General features: G+C 37.3%; 1 protein-coding gene across 1 annotated transcript in view; it reads left to right on the top strand.

Annotated features, from left to right (window-relative positions):
- Positions 1-22,691, top strand: part of LOC128648522 (F-box only protein 4-like) — a 200,549-nt gene that overhangs the window by 14,453 nt on the left and 163,405 nt on the right. Inside the window, exon 2 of the mRNA XM_053701241.1 lies at positions 16,093-16,328. Coding sequence (XP_053557216.1) covers positions 16,093-16,328 — 236 coding nt within the window. The remainder of the gene's footprint in view (positions 1-16,092; positions 16,329-22,691) is intronic.

Consider the following 22,691-nt stretch of genomic DNA (forward strand, 5'->3'; position numbering starts at 1 on the left):
GACACTGCCTCCAGCCTATCATCTGTGGCCAGCACACCAGCAGAAACAGAAGAATCTTCTCAAACCAGTAGAACAAGGCAATCCACTACAGCCACCTCAGCTCCCTCATACAAGAAGCCACAAAAGAAATAAATATTCTTATAGTTCACCATAAATCTTGTCCTCTGTTATTTACCATATAATTGTCATCCACATCCATGTGAGGTGTGTTTTAGTACACTAATATTGTTAAAACATATAATAAGGCCTGTGTGGAAAATGGCCCAAAAAAGGTAATATTATCCTGTTTATGACATATTCTTGTACTATAATTCGCATCCACAATAGTTGTTTCTGAAGGGTACATATAGTAATATTCACTTGTAAGATGTAAATCAATGTATCTCACATCCAATATAAATTGACACATTGGTGTATATATAGTAGTGATGTTACTGATAGGGTGGGCATTATCAGGTGTTTTAAGTCTGCAGGTGAGAGGTTCTGGTGTCTGTGATTGGTTTGACACAATTGCAAAGAGGCAGCCTTCAAGAAAGTGTTAGAAATGATCATATGAGCCATCCTAGGTTTTGCTTTCAACTAAGAATACCAAGAGAACAAAGCAAGTGTTCTAATTAAATCTGAAAGTAGTTTGAAATAACATGTCCTATTTAAAAGAAGAAGGTTTTCTTTGGACTTGACTGTCCCTTTATATATTTTGGCATCAGTGCCAAGCTTTGTTAGCATTATAATAAATTACACTCCAGTGGGTTCTAAAGAGATGAAGGTAATACAATTTAAAGTAAATAAGCAAGTATATGTCCACAATGTGATAAAGTACCTACAAGCTCAATCCATTTGATTATGTTGTGGCTTGAAACTATTTCAAATACACAAATAAACCTTAAAAAAACAATATCATAGTATACTGTCCCTTTAACATTGAGATGCTGCTTAAATGTATGTGTTTGTTAAGGCTTCCAGGGAGTTACGTTGCTTTCTTAGTCAGTGCAAGGGTTCCTGCGCCTGCAATTCGTGGCGAGATGAGAATGGAGTAGATTTTCTGAAATCTGCGCGCGTAAGTCCTTACGCTGTATATTGGATACCAAATTGCGCTGCTGTTCTATGTTAGTCTATGGGTGAAATATACGCGCGTAACTAGTATGCTACGCCGTATATGTGATACCAAAATTGCACAAAATCTGGCGTCGCCGGCTTCTGCGGGCAACGCTGCATATCAGATCGGGCCCCTAGAATCACCCAGGATACAGAGATCACAAACGGGAGCTGAATATGGTGCCATTTTGGAACCTAGGTTTCACTGAAGGAGAGCTGCTGCATATTTGCAAACACATGTAACCTCTATAGTGCATTAAAAGCTAGATTTCAGCATGGAGACACCCATGGCTAGAGAGTGGCTGAGGATAACCTGAATACTTTGCTTAAAAAATATATTTAGTGTTTCATTTCCCTTTTAAGTGCTAATCCTTTTGATTGACATACTGTGTTCAGAGAGAGATACAGTCTAGTGAAAATTAAACTTTCATGATTCAGATAGAAAATGCATTTTTTTTAAAAATATTTATTTATAAACCAAATCATGGTACAGTTAAAAAAAAAAAAAAAAAAAAGAAAACAAGATAAGGAAAAACACAATTATCCTTATTTAACAAAGAGCAATCAGAATGAAAAAAGTAGTCAAGAAAATACAAAAAAGCAGCACTCTATAATCGCTATACTTTACATTATTCTATGGCCTAACTACATACTTCGATAAGTCAAAATAATAATGTTTAAATTAAGCGGTACTCAGAATCAATTATTAAGCAAAGCATTCTTCATCGTAACTAATGATTTGGAAATTTTTAAACCAACCATATTCATATTTAAAGTCCACGTCATGGACTAGTTCAATAACAGCAAGGTATGAAGCAAGACATATGTATCCCTTTTTAACAGAAAACATTCACAATTAAGAAATGTTCAATAAAATACAAAAAACTACACTCTATAATGCTGTATTTTACATTATTCAATAGTTTAGCTGCGTGCCTACATGATTACAAATTGCAGTTATTTAAATTGAACAATCTTCAAAGTCAGTGTATAACATAACACGCTTCTTCGTAGCTATGATTTGGACATTTTTAAACCATAGTCCATGATCCCCCTCCCCCAATGGACCTAACTAACCAAACATAATATACCTTTTGTTATCTAGCCTCTAGCATGATCTGTCATATGATGGAAAAAAAGGGGGGGGAGTTAATAATAATAATGAAAGAAGGACATAACTAAAAAGGGATAATTTCCCACACCTCCCCTCTCCTTTCCCTCCTACATCAAACTAGCAACTCTGTAACTACTGGATGCTGTATGTAGAAAGTCACATAGGTTACCAGATTCCTAGAAGTACTATCTCCGAGTTTGTAAAGGGATAGATCAATTGGTCAATTTCACCAGAAGATAGTGATTTAATAAATGGAACCCATTTCTTAAAAAAGATGATTATATCTTTGTCTTAATTCATATTTGTATCGAATTGTTCAATAATACATCGTTTCTTTAAATAATTCTTGATTTCTGTCAAATTGGGGACTTCTTTATCTTTTCATTTTTTAAATATTAGATTCCTTACTACTAAGATTATAGAGTTAATCATTTTATCAAATGCCCATAAATGAATTTCCCCTTTGAGGAAAATTATTCTTGCAAGTGTAAAATCCACCAGCTTAATCTTCAGTACGTTGGTGGCCCAGTAACTCACCTTTTAACCATAGCTGTCTTATCTTATGTCAGTTCCATAGCATATGTATTAGATCTGCTGCTATTAGAACAAATTTCGGGCATTTATTAAAGTTAGAATTATGCCATTTAAACCCTTTTAATGGTGTATAATATGTTTGGTTTAGCAACTTTAGGTGGGCTTCTCGCCATAGTGTTGATAAAGTTGTGTGAAGAGATGTAGCAAGAGATTGAGTTATTATGGCTGGGTCTATGACCCTCTCAGAAAATAGAGCATTCCATTTATTTGCTATACCCATTAAATTTGTTTCGCCCTTCCATGAAACTAGTAAATCATACCAGGGTGAGACCAATAAGTACCCAGTTATCAATTTTCCCCCACGACCAGCTCCATCCGAACATAGAGATTAATTTAAACAAATAGTGTTGAATTTGGAGGTAGGCAAAGAAGTCTTTATTGCCTATTTGAAATTCTTGTTTTAGAGAGTCAAAAGATTTGATACTTTTGTAGTTGATGATCTATTAATTGGCTCATTTAAATTAATCCTGCTTTACCCCACTTATAAAATACTGCTGCCCGTGTTCCCTCCTGAAACTCTGGATTACCTAAAATTGTTTGGAATTTACGCATATTAGGTTTATATTTTAATAAAGTTCCTTATTTTCTCCAAGCCTGAACTACTGTATAGATAGTTTTAAGATGTTTCACCTGCTTGGAGATCATCTTGGGTTTACAGTGGATAAAAACTACTGGAGAAAATGGATAGATTAAATTACTTTCTAGGCGGTTGTTTGTGAAGTAATCCATGTTCAGAATCCAGTCTATAACAATACGACTTAGAAACACAAGATTATATGTTTTCAAATTTGGGAGGGCTAAACCTCCATGTTTCCTGGGTAGAGACAATCTCTCAATCCTAGGCCTTTTGTTTTGCCATATGAAATATCATAGTGCCATATTTTTAAACCTTTAATATCTTTGCTTTTAAGTAGAACAGGGACGTTTTGTAAGACATATAAGATCTTTGGGAGCAGGACCATCTTAAATAACGTGATCCGTCTTGACATAGAAATAGGTAAATTCTGCCAATTTCTCATATCTTCTTTAATCTTTTTAGGATCGGGAATATGTTAAGATTGTACCAATTTTGAGGCTGTGAAGAGATGTTTATTCCAAGATATTTAAATACATTTACTACGGTTTTGAAAGGTATATCTAATGGCGAGCTTTCATTTTGCCTCATCCAAAGTAGTTCGGACTTTGTAGCATTCATTTTTTAGCCTGAAAATGATCCAAAGGAGCCTATCAGAGGTAACAGTTTCGGGATATTGACCGAGGTATTAGAGACAAAGAGCAAAATATTGTTCACATAAAGCGCAATCTTCAATTCTTTATTTCCTTTCTTTATTCCTTCTATTTTATGTCTAATCATTATGGCTAAGGGTTCGATCGAGATATCAAATAATAGCGGAGAGAGTGGTCAACTCTGGTGTGTGCCTCTTTAAAAAGTTAACAAGGGGGATTCCATATTATTGACTAGAAGTTTAGTGTGTGAGTTATTCTATAGATTATTTACTAACTTCAAAAAATTTCCTCTGAAGCCGAATCTTGCAAGTGAGAAAAGCAGATGATCATACTGAATTGAATCAAATGCTTTTTCGGACTCTATTGTAACAATTTCTGAGTCAGAGATTTCCTTTCCTCTTTCCACTTTTTTTATCGTTGAAATTGTCCACTACTATAAAAACCTCCCGGATTTTGGCTGCCGAGTTACGTTAGTGTAAAAAACCTGCTTGATCTTTATGTATAATGCCTTTCAAAATCAATTGATTACTTTTTTGGTGGTCTTTGCCATGCTTAGGAATTAAAATAGTTTGGGAAGCTGCACAATTTGAGGGAATCTGCTTATTCTCCATATAGAAGGAGTTAAATAATCTTTCTAAATGACTGGTAATCTTAGGGGCAAGAATCTTATAAAATTAATTCGGTAATGCGTCCGGGCTGGGCGCTTTATCTGAATGTAAGGCCTTAATAGTCTGGATAATTTCCTCTTCCGGAATTGGCGCATTAACTTTCGTTATAGCGTTGAGATCTAAAACCGGGTTTACAATGTTGTTCCAGAACTCTGCTTTATTTATTTCATTTGATTCCTTGAATGAATACAGATCTTTATAATAACCTGAAAATACCTCTAGGATTTCTTTCGGAGAGTTAACAGTCTTATCTGACTCCTTTATTATTTCAGTCAATGTAGATTTTTTTTTTACTGTTCCTGACTAAATTAGCTAGTAGTCTTCCTGCTTTTTTACCATGTCTGTAGAATTTTGCCTGTATCCTAAGATCTTTTTGGCATGAAATCTGTAGCAAGAAAGTGTCTCGCTCTCTAGTATATTTGTCCCAGTTTACCTTTTGTTGTTTGCTGTAGATAAAGGTTGTATGCTTTAACCAGGGCATTTAAGATTTCTTTTCCCCTAGTTTTGTGTTTCTTCTTTAGATTTACTATATATGCTATAATATCCCCTCTTAGTACTGCTTTTACAGCCTCCCAAAACATTGAGGGGTTATCTACTGATCCTAGGGTACGTCCTAAAAAAAAAAATGTCACTTAATGACCAAGGACGTATCCTGTACGTCCTCAGGGTTTTCAAGCGCTGGAAGCGATCGTGATTGCTTCCAGACGCTTTCATGCTATAGCAGTGATGCCTCGATATTGAGGCATCCTGCAATAACATTTTTTAAGCATCCGATCGTTGGTGGGTGGGAGCCATAGCAGGGAGGTGGGTGGGCGGCCCATCACTGGTGCTAGATCCTGTTTATGAGTATCTGGGATCGCGCGAGGCTCGGGAGCACGCACGCACGCACGCACGCACGCACGCACGCACGCACGCACGCACGCACACATTATGTCCATTGTCCAAGGAGGGAGAGGGAGGGGGAAAAAACTGTTTAGAAAGGGATCAGGGAGGGGGAGGGGGTAGTGTATTGAGGGGGGCAGCTTCACTACAGAAAATTCGGTGTTTGGTTTTTTTTAGAAAAAAAGGGCACATTTTTGAGTAAACTGGGTACTGGCAGACAGATGCCAGTAGCTAAGATGGCAGCCAATAGGTCGAGGGGGGAGGCTGAGAGAGCTGTTTGGGGGGATCAGGGAGGTTGGGGGGTAATGGGGGATCCTACACTTATAATATATAACTTTCGGCCAGTACTTAAGATGGCAGTGACAATTGTGGGTTGGGGGAGGGAAGGGAGCTGTTTGAGGGGGGTCAGGGAGGGATCAGGGGGTGGGATGTGTCAGGTGGGAGGCTGATCTGTACACTAAAGCTAAAATTAACTCTACAAGCTACCTAAACCTAATTAACCTCTTCACTGCTGGGCATAATACAAGTGTGGTGCGCAGCAGCATTTAGCGGCCTTCTAATTACCAAAAAGTAATGCCAAAGCCATATATGTCTGCTATTTCTGAACAAAGGGGATCCCAGGGAAGCATTTACAACCATTTGCGCCATGATTGCGCCATGACTGTTTTAAATAATTTCAGTGAGAAACCTAAAATTGTGAAAAAGTGAACGATTTGTTTTATTTGATCGCATTTGGCGGTGAAATGGTGGCATGAAATATACCAAAATGGGCTATTCAGGGATTCCTGACAGATATCAGTGTTCCAATGTAACTGTGGCTAATTTTGAAAAAGAAAAAAAAAAAATGGTTTGGAAATAGAAAAGTGCTACTTGTACTTATTGCCCTATAACTTGCAAAAAAGCAAAGAACATGTAAACATTGGGTATTTCTAAACTCAGGACAAAATTTTGAAACTATTTAGCATGGGTGTTATTTGGTGGTTGTAGATGTGTGTGTGTTTTGGGGGCCAAAGTTAGAAAAAGTGTGTGTTTTTTTTAATAATTTTTTTAACATATTTTATAACTGTTTTTATAGTAAATTATAAGATATGATGAAAATAATGGTATCTTTAGAAAGTCCATTTAATGGTGAGACGGTATATAATATGTGTGGGTTCAGTAAATGAGTAAGAGGAAAATTACAGCTAAACACAAACACTGCAGAAATGTAAAAATAGCACTGGTCCCAAACGGTAAGAAAATTGAAAAGTGCTCTGGTCACTAAGGGGTTAATATAACTGTGTTGGTTATGCAAAACCTGGGCATGGGTAATAAAGGGATTGTCTATCTTTTTAAACAATAAAAAGTCTGGAGTAGACTGTCCCTTTAAACAGTGGCCTTTTAGCTGCGGGATGGAACCGATAAGCCCAAAATTGGTAAAGCTTGAAAACAACCTATACAATTACAATCTTATGAATGTTTGTATTCTAATTGGAAGCAAAATAGATCACTGTATTACTTACATTCGCCTAGTCTTGCGTTAGCCTCAAAAAGCAGCGCTGAGAGGTCCCAACGCTGCTTTTTAACGCCCGCTGGTATTACGAGTCTGGCAGGTACAGGTGTACCGCACACTTTTTTTCCGCGACTCGAGCATACCGCAAATCCCCTTACGTCAATTGCATATCCTATCTTTTTAATGGGATTTGCCTATCGCCGGTATTACGAGTCTTGGAGAAAGTGAGCGGTACACCCTCTCCTGTCACGACTCCTACCGCATTTAAAAGTCAGTAGTTAAGAGTTTTATGGGCTGACGCCGTAACATAAAACTCTTAACTAAAGTGCTAAAAAGTACGCTAACACCCATAAACTACCTATTAACCCCTAAACCGAGGCCCCCCCCCCACATCGCAAACACTTAAATACATTTTTTAACCCCTAATCTGCTGACCGGACATCGCCGACACTTCAATAAATATATTAACCCCTAAACCGCTGCACTCCTCCTCGCAAACACTAGTTCAATTTTATTAACCCCTAATCTGCCGTCCCTAACATCGCCGACACCTACCTAAATTTATTAACCCCTAATCTGCTGCCCCCAACGTCACCGCCACTATATTAAATGTATTAACCCCTAAACCTAAGTCTAACACTAACCCTAACACCCCCTAACTTAAATATAATTTAAATAAATCTAAATAAAATAACTACAATTAAATAAATGATTCCTATTTAAAACTAAATACTTACCTATAAAATAAACCCTAAGCTAGCTACAATATAACTAATAGTTACATTGTATCTATCTTAGGTTTTTTTTTTTTTTATTTTACAGGCAACTTTGTATTTATTTTAACTAGGTACAATAGTTATTAAATAGTTATTAACTATTTAATAACTACCTAGCTAAAATAAAGACAAAAGTACCTGTAAAATAAAACCTAACCTAAGTTACAATTGCACCTAACACTACACTATAATTAAAATAATTTCCTAAACTAAATGCAATTAATAACAATTTAAAAAAAATAAACTAAAGTACGAAAAAAAACAAACACTAAATTACAGAAAAAAATAAAATAATTACAAGAATTTTAAACTAATTACACCTAATCTAATCCCCCTAATAAAATAAAAAAGACCCCCCAAATAATAAAAATCCCTACCCTATACTTAATTACAAATAGCCCTTAAAAGGGCTTTTTGCGGGGCATTGCCCCAAAGTAATTAGCTCTGTTACCTGTAAAAAAAAAATACAATACCCCCCCCAACATTAAAACCCACCACCCACACACCCAACCCTACTCTAAAACCCACCCAATCCCCCCTTAATAAAACCTAACACTAACCCCTTGAAGATCACCCTAACTTGAGACGTCTTCACCCAGCCGGGCACAAGTGGTCCTCCAGAGGGTCCATAGTCTTCATCCGATCCGGGCAGAAGAGGACCTCCAGACGGGCAGAAGTCTTCATTAGGAAAAATGGAGAAACAATTTACCCAAAATTACTTCAATTCATTTACTGTGTTGTAATATATATTTTAGGATTCTCCTTTGAGACCTTGATTTAAAGTATTACTTAAATGAATGGGTCTTCATTTAGGAGCAGTGCGTAAGCATAAAATTAACAATTCTGAAGGAAGACTGAGGTCACAAGTGTGTGAACCGAGTCCAAAAAGGTATGCTTCTATGCACTATTAGGAAACATTAGATTATCTTATTAGATCACCACAGTAGACAAAAGAAATGTTAAAATTTAACTTTTATTATGTCAATCTAAAAAATGACAGCTAGATTTCACTGACATCTGCTGCCTTCGCTCAATGTTAAAAACACATCTCCTTAATGTTGAGTGTCACTTTTAGTTACATGGTGGTGTGGGGAGCAAACACTTTTGTGAAATTATAATTTTCTCAATGTTGCTAGAAAATTCTCATAGCCATCTTAATGGCTTGCTTGAAATAACAACTTTGTTTGATCTTTTTGTGTCTATTTAGCAATTAAGTTTGCTTAACCCAGGTATTTGATATATTTCTGTTCTCAGGATGATATTCAGCTGAGAAATAATAAGTAAACACTGTGAGGGGTTATATCTTCAACTGGGGGTATAGATACTTAAATATGTATGTTGTTCACCTTGTGGAATTATAATTTTCACAATGTTGTTAGAAAATTCTCACAGCCTTCTTAATGGCTTGCTTGAAATAACAACTTTGTTTAGTCTTATTGTGTCTATTTAGCAATTAAATTTGCTTAACCCAGGTATTTGATATACCTCTATTCCCAGGATGATATCCAGCTAAGAAGTATTGAGTAGACACTGAGAGGGGTTATATCTTACACCGGGGGGTATAGATACTTAAGTATGTATGTTATACACCTTTATATTGAGTAAACACTAGTGAAACCATTGGTGTTGCCCAATTGAAATATTTGGACAGTATTTACCTTGTATTATCGAAGCTACCTTTTAAGTGCCATTTATTGTCAGTATCTATAGAATATCCATCTAGGCAGTATGTATGTCTTTGTTATTGACAGTACTACTTGAGAATTTTATCACGTGATGTTACCTATTAATGGCAATATCTTGGTTGAGTAACAGTATAAATAGACTGTTATCTATTATAACCAGTACTTCTTACGGTTTTGTTTGCTGGTAATACTTGATATATAGCGGTATCCCTATTACCTCTATATTACCTGAAACGTACTGGAAAGTACTTATAGTGTTAGTTTGCAAATAGTACTAATTGGTATCCGTTTAGATCTAAGTATACTCTAGTATTCTCTGTTTATAAACAGAGAGTGAGTTGCCTATTAATACCGTAGGATTTTGAAAGACGTTACCACACTGAGTTAAATCATTTGTAGTTACTTAGTTGAATATCGGGTGTCAAATATATAGCAATGTCCTTGTTACCTATTATTACCAGAAATCTACTAAAAAATACTTTTAGTGTTGATTTGCAAATAGTGCCAACTGTTACCCATTTTGATCTAAGTATACTGTGGTTTCCTCTGTTGATAAACAGTGGATGGATTACCTGTTAATACCGTAGGATTTTGAAAGACATTACCACACTGAGTGAAAACTTTTGTTTATACTACTTTGAGTACGGGTGTTTAAATATTTGCAGAAATGACCAATATTGCTGCTGCTATATTTATCATTGAGTTAGCTACTTGGCTTTGCAAGGTGTTAATTACGTAGTCCTTGTTACCTTTATATTACCGCTACTGTCTTGCTAATGTATATCACAATGGTTCCTATAGCTACTAAATAACACTGAATTGACACTTGCGATAGCTCGGAATATCATCCGTTACAAATTGCTGAACTGTATACCACCATTAACTATAACTACATAAATTTTCTATTTTAACATTATTTGGAGAGCAAGTTTAAAAATAGGGAACCCCTGACGCTGCGTTTCCCATACGCTTCCTCAGAGGGGGTTACGCGAGGCGGCAAACGAACAAGTTTAAATTGCCTGTCTAAACACACCCACTGTTTCAATTGGGTAGGAGTGTTTGTAGGATTATTGGATCAGCTGAGTGTCAGTCACGGCTTGTAATGCAGTACTATTGATATTATGCATTAGCCCTTCGGTATGTTACATGATACAGGAGTGTATAGTTATATATCGGATTGAATAGATGTACTTGTAATTAAAGTATACATCGGAATTCACCTTGATTTTATTGATAAATAACCTTTTATTTACACATATCATTCAGTTGCAGAATAATGAAAATATTGTCCTGCATTATGTTGCTATTATCTTATGGTATAGTAGCTACTAACTGCCTACTGAATCGCTATTGTTTGTAAGGGCTATGCCTTAACAGAATTTTCAAGAAGAAAGAAATACAAGAAAAAGAAACAAACAAGAAAACCACACATATTGACTATATTGTGTTAATTATAACATTATTACATGAATAACAAAATAAATTAATTTTATTAAGGACATTCATTCAATTTAAATTAGGCTGACTTAGTGTTCTAGTGCCTTAGTGTTAGTGTCACTTAAATATTAGAAGCAAAATCTGTGAAAAAGGGATTATGCTAGGATTGAATGTGCATTGTATAAGTGATGATATGTGCCTTTAGATATTGAAGGGTGAGGGGATAAAATGTGATAACCTTGTTAAGATATTCCTATTAATTTCACTAGTTGACAGTGCTATTATAAAAGTAAATTACTGTGTTGAGTGTCATTTTATTATACATCTAATAAAATAGTGTAAATAGAGTGATATCATTTTAAAACATGTCAGCAGTAGTAATCCTGTGCTAGGATATCCTATTGCTTGTGAAAGTGAAAATCTGTGTAATCATACTAGAATTGTGCTAAACTTGTAGAAAAATAAATAAATAAATAAATTAATAATTGTATATATATTTAAATATAAGTGATGTAAGTGATTGGTATATGTGGATTATAATCACCTTAATCTAGTGAACTGAAGCGAATTCTTAAATTGAAAACATCATTACTCTTTTAATCCTATTATTGGAATTTTTGAGAGTGAATAAAATCCTTATCAGAAAGATATTTGTATCTTTATTATAATGTAAAAATTGAATCTTATTGTATATCATTGTATGTTGTACTTCATAGTATACTTCTTGACCTTATGGTATTCTGTTGTTTTGTTATTTATTACTTTATAAGTATACATTATAATTGTTGTTATCATTCAATCCATATGGTTTTGTGCTTTGTCTTCATCTAGGTGGCATCTTCTATCTTCATCCATCCGGAGCGGGTCCATCTTCAAGCCAGCCGACGCGGAGCATCCTCTTCTCCCGACGAATGAAGGTTCCTTTAAATTACGTTATTCAAGATGGCGTCCCTTGAATTCCGATTGGCTGATAGGATTCTATCAGCCAATCGGAAATTAAGGTAGGAAAAATCCTATTGGCTGATGCAATCAGCCAATAGAATTGAGCTTGCATTCTATTGGCTGATTGGAACAGCCTATAGAATGCAAGCTCAATCCTATTGGCTGATTGGATCAGCAAATAAGATTGAACTTCAATTCTATTGGCCGATTGGATGAGCCAATAGGATTTTTCCTACCTTAATTCCGATTGGCTGATAGAATCCTATCAGCCAATCGGAATTCAAGGGTCGCCGGAAGAAGAGGATGCTCCGCATCGGCTGGCTTGAAGATGGACCCGCTCCGCTCCGGATGGATGAAGATAGAAGATGCCGCCTGGATGAAGACTTCTGCCCGTCTCGAGGTCCTCTTCTGCCCGGATCGGATGAAGACTTCGGACCCTCTGGAGGACCACTTGTGCCCGGCTGGGTGAAGACGTCTCAAGGCAGGGAGATCTTCAAGGGGTTAGTGTTAGGTTTTATTAAGGGGGGATTGGGTGGGTTTTAGAGTAGGGTTGGGTGTGTGGGTGGTGGGTTTTAATGTTGGGGGGGTATTGTACTTTTCTTTTCAGGTAATAGAGCTGATTACTTTGGGGCAATGCCCCGCAAAAAGCCCTTTTAAGGGCTATTTGTAATTTAGTATAGGGTAGGGATTTTTATTATTTTGGGGGCTTTTTTTCTGTAATTTAGTGTTTTTTTTCCCTGTACTTTATTTAATTGTAGTTAATTGTAGTTAGTTTAGGTAATTAATTTAATTATAGTGTAGTGTTAGGTGTAATTGTAACTTAGGTTAGGATTTATTTTACAGATACTTTTGTCTTTATTTTAGCTAGGTAGTTATTAAATAGTTAATAACTATTTAATAACTATTGTACCTAGTTAAAATAAATACAAACTTGCCTGTAAAATAAATATAAACCCTAAGCTAGCTACAATGTAACTATTAGTTATATTGTAGCTATCTTAGGGTTTATTTTATAGGTAAGTATTTAGTTTTAAATAGGAATAATTTATTTAATTGTAGTAATTTTATTTTGTTTTATTTAAATTATATTTAAGTTAGGGGGGGTTAGGGTTAGACTTAGGTTTAGGGGTAAATAACTTTATTATAGTGGCGGTGACGTTGGCGGCGGCAGATTAGGGGTCAATACATTTAATATAGTTGCGGTGACATTGGGGGCGGCAGATTAGGGGTTAATAAATAGTATGTAGGTGTCGGCAATGTTGGGGCAGCAGATTAGGGGTTCATAAGTATAATGTAGGTGGCGGCGGTCTCCGGAGCGGCAGATTAGGGGTTAATAATATAATGCAGGTGTCGGCGATGTCGGCAGATTAGGGGTTAATAAATGTAAGATTAGGGGTGTTTAGACTCGGGGTTCATGTTAGGGTGTTAGGTGTAGACATAAATGTATTTTCCCCATAGGAATCAATGGGGCTGCGTTAGGAGCTTTACGCTGCTTTTTTGCAGTTGTTAGGTTTTTTTCCAGCCGATTCTGCTCCATTGATTCCTATGGGGAAATCGTGCATGAGCACGTTTTAGCAGCTCACCGCTACCGTAAGCAACGCTGGTATTGAGGTGAGATGTGGAGCTAAATTTTTCTCTACGCTCACTTTTTTTGTGGCTAACGCCGGGTTTAAAAAAACCTGTAGTACCAGCGTTGTCTTAAGTGAGCGGTGAGAAAAAAATATTTGTTAGCACCGCAAGCCTTACCGACAAAAACTCGTAATCTAGCAGATTGTGTCCATGGAAGCAAGGGATTCTGGTCATTGAAATGCTGCTGATTATAATAATGAGCTGTACAGTGCCTCACCTTTTTACAACTAGAATCTGTTTTAAACATGGACTTCCTCATGCTAATGTAATGGTGCTGTAGGCTTCTTTAGACTATATTTCTGTATGGCTGTAAAATCACTTTTAATGTTGGAGAATCAGGAGACTATAGTATAGAAACCATCCAGGGCTTTCAGCTAAAAGATAAGGTGACATTACAAGGAGTAAGAGACAACTAAGGGAAGTTGTCAAAAATATGGTTTTTGAGAATGTTCCATTTCTACAATTAATACCTTAAAGTTTAAATATTTGCTATTGTTTATATACAGGGAGTGCAGAATTATTAGGCAAATGAGTATTTTGACCACATCATCCTCTTTATGCATGTTGTCTTACTCCAAGCTGTATAGGCTCGAAAGCCTACTACCAATTAAGCATATTAGGTGATGTGCATCTCTGTAATGAGAAGGGGTGTGGTCTAATGACATCAACACCCTATATCAGGTGTGCATAATTATTAGGCAACTTCCTTTCCTTTGGCAAAATGGGTCAAAAGAAGGACTTGACAGTCTCAGAAAAGTAAAAAATAGTGAGATATCTTGCAGAGGGATGCAGCACTCTTAAAATTGCAAAGCTTCTGAAGCGTGATCATCGAACAATCAAGCGTTTCATTCAAAATAGTCAACAGGGTCGCAAGAAGCGTGTGGAAAAACCAAGGCGCAAAATAACTGCCCATGAACTGAGAAAAGTATATACCCATTTCAATTATTTATTTTTACCATTGAAACCAATATAACATCTCAACATTCACAAATATACATTTCTGACATTCAAAAACAAAACAAAAACAAATCAGTGACCAATATAGCCACCTTTCTTTGCAAGGACACTCAAAAGCCTGCCATCCGTGGATTCTGTCAGTGTTTTGATCTGTTCACCATCAACATTGCGTGCAGCAGCAACCACAGCCTCCCAGACACTGTTCAGAGAGGTGTACTGTTTTCCCTCCTTGTAAATCTCACATTTGATGATGGGCCACAGGTTCTCAATGGGGTTCAGATCAGGTGAACAAGGAGGCCATGTCATTAGATTTTCTTCTTTTATACCCTTTCTTGCCAGCCACGCTGTGGAGTACTTGGACGCGTGTGATGGAGCATTGTCCTGCATGAAAATCATGTTTTTCTTGAAGGATGCAGACTTCTTCCTGTACCACTGCTTGAAGAAGGTGTCTTCCAGAAACTGGCAGTAGGACTGGGAGTTGAGCTTGACTCCATCCTCAACCCGAAAAGGCCCCACAAGCTCATCTTTGATGATACCAGCCCAAACCAGTACTCCACCTCCACCTTGCTGGCGTCTGAGTCGGACTGGAGCTCTCTGCCCTTTACCAATCCAGCCACGGGCCCATCCATCTGGCCCATCAAGACTCACTCTCATTTCATCAGTCCATAAAACCTTAGAAAAATCAGTCTTGAGATATTTCTTGGCCCAGTCTTGACGTTTCAGCTTGTGTGTCTTGTTCAGTGGTGGTCGTCTTTCAGCCTTTCTTACCTTGGCCATGTCTCTGAGTATTGCACACCTTGTGCTTTTGGGCACTCCAGTGATGTTGCAGCTCTGATATATGGCCAAACTGGTGGCAAGTGGCATCTTGGCAGCTGCACGCTTGACTTTTCTCAGTTCATGGGCAGTTATTTTGCGCCTTGGTTTTTCCACACGCTTCTTGCGACCCTGTTGACTATTTTGAATGAAACACTTGATTGTTCGATGATCACGCTTCAGAAGCTTTGCAATTTTAAGAGTGCTGCATCCCTCTGCAATATATCTCACTATTTTTGACTTTTCTGAGACTGTCAAGTCCTTCTTTTGACCCATTTTGCCAAAGGAAAGGAAGTTGCCTAATAATTATGCACACCTGATATAGGGTGTTGATGTCATTAGACCACACCCCTTCTCATTACAGAGATGCACATCACCTAATATGCTTAATTGGTAGTAGGCTTTCGAGCCTATACAGCTTGGAGTAAGACAACATGCATAAAGAGGATGATGTGGTCAAAATACTCATTTGCCTAATAATTCTGCACTCCCTGTATTTGTTTTTTGTTAAGTTGCCTAATAATTATGCACAGTAATAGTCACCTGCACACACAGATATCCCCCTAAAATAGCTAAAACTAAAAACAAACTAAAAACTACTTCCAAAAATATTCAGCTTTGATATTAATGAGTTTTTTGGGTTCATTGAGAACATGGTTGTTGTTCAATAATAAAATTAATCCTCAAAAATACAACTTGCCTAATAATTCTGCACTCCCTGTATAGTAAGAACACACTTCTGTAACTGACAGGCAATTCTATTTTATTTCCTGTGTTTCAGGTTGATCTCCAACTCTATATTATGTCATTTCTATCACCAAAAGATCTATGCCAGCTTGGAATGACAAGCCATCATTGGTATCTAATGGTCCAAGACCGTCTGCTCTGGAGATATTTTTTGTTACGAGATCTTCCTACTTGGTCTTCTGTTGAGTGGCAAAATGTAACAGATTTTGGCATCCTGAACACATCCCTATGTGACTCGGCAGAGGAGAACACCCATGATTACATGTCTTTGTATGTGACGGTGAAGACAGTCATAATTTTCTTTAAGCATTTAGTGTTATTTGTGAAAAAAATATTTATAGTAGCCACTTCCAGCACATAACATTTTCAAACTAATAATTTCATTAAGCTTAGAATGAATGCCTCATCTCACAACACCTGTTTAAAAAGGGCTGGGCTCTCTCTCACCACCACCGTGAAGCTCATTTCTTCTGATGCCTCTGGTTTACATATCTTTTTTTGTAGCCAGTACTCCACATATCAAGCACTGTGCAACTTGTATCAGGGTCAAGTTTCTGAAGTCTACTAAATGCACCCCAGCCTTGGAAAACTTCAGTTTTCAGATTTAAAATATAGGAGAAGCAGGCATACTGTTTATGAAATGACTCTAAACAGCATACTGACACAGTCTTACTCTCTCTTCACTTTTGCAAAAACATACTAATTCACCTGCTCAAAAGGTGTAAAGCCCATTTTTATATGTCTGTTGTTTTCATTTTTTTGGAGTATTCCTCTGGACAGGTTATTAGAGGAAATGTATTTATTTATTTTCCTTTCATAAGGTGGCGAGTGTCTATAAGCAGTAACATATGGGATTAAACTCCACTCCACTAGGAGGCAGGCAAAATTACCCCACACACCAAAAGCTTTTAATTTCACCACTTCCTTGTTCCCCTCAGTCTTAAAGTTATTGTAGGAGGGGCTCTATGCTAGGATTATTTTTTAAATGTAAAGGCAGGGATGGGGCAGCTACACTAAGGAAAAGGGGGTGTGGGGGACCCTATAAAATAAAGATCGCGGGTGGGGGGACACTACGCTATGGAACAGTTAAAAATATATATATATAAAAAAAGTTTCAGGTACTGACAGATAGCTGCCAGTACCTAAGATGGCGGCAATAGTTAGGGCAGAGGAGGTTTAGATAGTTGTTGTTTTGTTTTTTTAGGGGGGATCTGAGATGTTTGAGGGTTAGGGCAATCCTACACTTAGGAAACAAATTAAAAAATGTATAATTAAAAAAAAATGTTTTTTTTTTTTTTTTGGCAGACTGTCTGCCACTATTTAAGATGGGGGTAAGGGAGGGAATATAGCTGTTAGGGAGGGATCAGGGGGTGGGGAGTGTCAGGTAAGCTACGTGATTAACCCCTTCACTGCAGGGAATTATAGAAGTGTGGTGCGCAGCTGCAATTAGCAGCCTTCTAATTACCAAAAAGCAATGGCAAAGCCATATATGTCTGCTATTTCTGAACAAAGGGCATCTCAAAGAAACTTTTACAAACATTTGTGCCATGATTGCACAAGCAGTATGTAAATAATATCTGTAGGAAACCCAAAGTTTGTGAAAAAGTACCAATTTTGTTTTATTTTATGGCATTTGGCAGTGAAATGGTGGCATGAAATATTCCAAAATGGGCGTAGATCAATACCTTGGGTTGTCTACTAAAAAAAAATATATATATATATATATATTTGATAGGTAAATAAAAAGAAAAACAAGGCTCTATTTCTGTTTAAATCGAGTGATAGCAAAAATTCGAAAAATGCTCTGGTATTTTGGGCAAGTTTTTGTCTGGATGTCCCGGTAGTGAAAGGGTTAATTCATTAAACTTTACAAACATGCTTCTTTTTTAAAATACTTACCATTTTGTTACGGTAAACAGACCACTGATCCTCCGCCCGCATCTCCGACTGTATTTACCATATCGATGACGAATCCAGCTTCCTCTAATCGTTGTGTGCCCCAGGAGCTGGACACAAAAAGGGGAACGCAACGATTGGAGGAAGCTGGCTTCGTCATCCATCTGCTCAATACGGTTGGAGATGTGGGCAGAGGATCGGCGATCTGTTTACCGTAACAAAATGGTAAGTATTTTTAAAAAGAAGTGTGTTTCTACAGCTGGGTAAGTCAGTAGATTGGCTGGCTGTTTTTCAGGTAAGATTTTTTTTTACTTTATTTTAACACTCGCACAGCCCACAGGTTTCTTAGCAGGTACAATCATTATTGTCTTTTTTTTCATTTAAACCAGCTTCCAGTGTAGTTGGAGTGACCGACACAGTCCCATTTTGGTGTGGTTCTTAATCAAAGTGGTTACTGAGAAATTTCTCTGGATTAATCTCAGGACCACCTGACACTATTTGAATCAGCAATTGCACACAAAAAAACAACATGGTGCGTTTCTGTACTTTGGTGGTTAGCACGCCTGGCTTGTAAGCTGAAGGTTGTAAGTTTGAATCCACCCCCAGGCTATGTATTTTTAAGGAACTAAGCGTTGGCTGTCCTTGCAAGAAGACCCTTGCAGTTAAAATCTTGGTCTATGGACAGGGTTTCCTAGGAGTGAAATCCCACACTTCTTTTTCAAGGAATTATTCTTTTCTTCCTGGTTTAGATGCAATTTTTTATACAGTCTGTATAGTATAGACCAGCTTCTTTCAGGTACTCCTGTAAACCTAGCAATTTTTTATAAAGCTTAAACAGTCTGATAAGTCTGCATACTCTTTGCAGCAGACAGGTGTGCCCTGATCCAGACTTAAAGGGACAGTCTACACCAATTTTTTTTATTGTTTAAAAAGATAGATAATCCCTTGATCACCCATTCCCCAGTTTTGTATAACCAACACTGTTATATTAATACACTTTTTACTTCTGTAATTACCTTGTATCTAAGCCTCAGCAGACTGCCCCCTTATTTCAGTTCTTTTGACAGACTTGCATTTTTGCCAATCAGTACTGACTCATAAATAACTCCATGGGAGTGAGCACAATGTTACCTATATGACACACAGAAAATAATTTCAGTTTGTTGATAAATTACCTGACTACTAATCAGGAGATAGTTGTCCTTTCCTTGTGTCCTACCTTAAAAGATTGTTACAGGGAGTCTTTTTTGCTCAATCAGGACAGGGTTAGCATGTTAGTTTTTTCTTCAGACTATTACACATTTTAGCCCATCTTCTGCCTTGTTTGTTCTCTTTTCAAGTAAACATGAAGGTCTGCAGGCGACTGCAGTTACCTTAGCAGTTGTTGGTTAACACAATTAAATTGTAGAGTTTACAAGGAAGAAGAACATTTCTTCTTTGCTTGGCTATGCATTGGACTGAGGGGAACAGGGAAGTGGGAGGGTAATTTTGCCTGCCTCCTAGTTGAGTTTTATCCCATATGTTATGTCTAGTGAACTCTCACCACAATGAAATAAATTAACTTGTCATGTAAGCATAAATTTAGTTTTTTTAAACATTGAGCACACTGCATTTTTTTTAACAATCCACAATATATTGCTTTGAGAGCTTACATTAATATTTAATGTGTACTATAAAACTTGTTTCGAGTCTTCAGTGAATGCTTAAAGGGATACTAAACCCAAATGTTTTCTTCATGATTCAGATAGAGCATGCAATTTTAAGCAACTTGCCAATTTACTCCTACTATTTTTCTTTATCTTGCTATCTTTATTTAAAAAGCAGGAATTTAAGGCTTAGGAGCCCGCCCATTTTAGGTTAAGCACCCTGGATAGCGCTTGCTTATTCGTGGCTACATTTAGCAAACCAATAAGCAACATAACCCAGGTTCTGAACCAAAAATGGGCTGGCTCTTAAGCTTTACATTCCTGCTTTTTCCAATAAAGATACCAAGAGAATGAAGAAATATTGATAATAGGAGTAAATTAGAAAGTTGCTTAAAATTGCATGCTCTATCTGAATAATGAAAGAAACAAGTTGGGCTCAGTATCCCTTTAAGTTAATTTACAGACTTAAGACTTTTAAGTAATTAGCAAACATTTATCTGTAAGGTCGAAACCACTTCCGTAGAAAATGTTGGTGATTCAGAATTCAAAAACAAAACAAGGAGAGAGGCGCCGAATGTGTGAATTGATAACCAGCAAGAGGAGAGTATAGACAAGTACAGGGTACTCACATTCTGTAGCGGCACTCCAGTGTGCCAATAGGGACAGGCTGGTTTTCACAGCAGACCAACTAGCTGTACAAGGCAGAATCAGGAATCCCTGGAGGAGCGAGGTCCACAGGTAGTGTAGAATAATGCACTCAGCAATGAGGTGTGTAATTAAAAAAGATTTAATACACAATAAAAACAATTTAAAAACAACAGTTTATGCTGTGTTGTGCACAAACATATGCAACGCGTTTCACGGTCTACACCGTTTCATCAGGCATCTAAATTTAAAAAAAAAAATCATTTTTTAATAAAAAAAAATCATATCTGCCAAAAGGGCACCTACCATTTGTTTATTGAGGAGGAAACATTTCTGCATGGTTTTAAATAAAGAATTTCTATAGCATTGTCAAATAATCAAAAATACACTGCTGAATATTGGTAAAGAATTTGTTTTTATGGACCCCTGGCCCCACCACACAACTACTACACTGAAGTTACAAACTGAAATTGCACAAATAAATAAAAAACATTTACAAAGTAAGTCCTACCTACTCTGCAAATAAAAGTGATCTTCCGCCTGACTATGGCACACACTGTACAAACTGAAGTGCCAAGTCTGTCTCACACTGTGCATAGTGGTTTAATGCACACTCAGAAATCCTCTTAAATGCTAATGCGCTTTACTCCTTGCAATGACATTTCCCACGCGTTTAAAAGCAAATATTTTTTTTTTCTAAATAATAGTTGTGCTTGCCTCATGGGGCCCAGTAGGCCCTGACAGGAGTCACCCTATTAACCCCCTGATGGCGGCCTTGCAGCTCATTCTTTCATTAGCTCCTTCTGTAGGAGCAGATTTTTTCAGCCCACAGAGGCCTTGCCGGGGAGATGCAGCCATACTCTTTAGACAGAAGTTTTAAACTCCTTTTCCTTCTAAATATGAGGAGAGTCCATGGCATCATTCCTTACTGTTGGGAAATACTGAACCTGGCCACTAGGAGGAGGCAAAGACACCCCAGCCAAAGGCTTAAATACTCCCCCTACTTCCCTCATATCCCAGTCATTCTTTGCCTTTCGTCACAGGAGGTTAGCAGAGAAGTGTCAGAAGATTTGAAGTAGTTCCATATGAAGGATATCTACCCTTTCGAAACGGGACTGGAGTTTTAAGTAGTGTTGCCAGCCTCTCAGTGAGAGCATTGACGAATGGAGATGCAGGGAGAGTCTTTCTGCGAGCCCATCCAGACTCGTATTAACAGCTCCTAAGCAATCAGTGTTGACGAGTTTCACTGCCTGCTTCCATCACTCAAGTCCATGTCAGGAGCGATGCTACAAGACTGTCAAACTTCAGAGGCTGTGTTTCTGGTCCCCGGCATAGATTCCGGTAAGATTGTTTTATTTTTTTATACACATATGATAACGCAAGAAGATAGGGTCACAGTGTGGCTCCTTTTATTTTTATGGAATCAAGTGTTAATATCTCCAGAGGGGGATTATTGAACAGGGGGGATTAATCACATAATTTTATTTCATTATGATTGTGCTGCGACATGTGTGAGATGAGGCTCAGGCAGCTGTTGGAATGTACAGGTTTCCCTTTCGTTTTTGGAAGCTGCGTAGCCTGAATGGCTTGGCAAGCTTTTTTCCTTATAGCAGGGGCGGTCCTGCATTGCGCAACATGTGACCGGGTGTGGTTACACTGATTTCCCCTTTCCTGACCGTGCGGTTTAACGGAGAAGAAGCGGTTTCTCTGTTTGGCCTGGGTCATACGAGGTGGTGAGTGCCCCAGCCTTTGTGGGTATATAGGTGCTGTTTTTTGTTTTTTTTATAATGTTCTTTTTATTTGAAAAGATTTTCCAATATTACAAAACTGAGGAGTATTGGTACAAGGTTTGTGCAATTGTAACATACAATAGGTAGATTTCAGGCATAGTCTCTTCAAAGTCCTTGAGCAGCCTTTAGTGGAATACATTCTTCACATGGGGCTAAGTCTTTCTTAGGTCCGTGAATAACAAATGTGATATATAGAAGAGTGAAGGACACATGCCTTTTTTATCATATAAGTAAGGTTGCAAGGTTGATACACATAAACATTAATACTCGCCCAAATCGTACCAAGGGCTAGAAACACTTGAAGTCAATAGTCCAAAAATGTCATGTTAACATTAAACAGGAAAACAAACCTAAACAAGGAAAACAATAAGAGAAACATAACTGAAAGAAAAATATGCTTATATACTGTAGTACTCAATTTATCAGATTAGTTTTAGGAATTATTGCAACTTGTATGATTTTCGTTATTTGATTTAGCCTCCCCATAGAGAAAGGAATCCCAAAGAAATTGGATGTCATGATAGTTGGCCTAGTTTGAGGTAGTAAAACCTTTCTAACATAAAATTTTTGTTTACTAGGTTTTTCCATTCTGAGATAGAGGGACTTTGCAAGGATTTCCAGAGTTTGGGGATACGTTGGTTGGCTGCATTGAGAAG

Source organism: Bombina bombina, chromosome 2 (assembly GCF_027579735.1).
Source record: "Bombina bombina isolate aBomBom1 chromosome 2, aBomBom1.pri, whole genome shotgun sequence".
Taxonomy (NCBI): domain Eukaryota; kingdom Metazoa; phylum Chordata; class Amphibia; order Anura; family Bombinatoridae; genus Bombina; species Bombina bombina.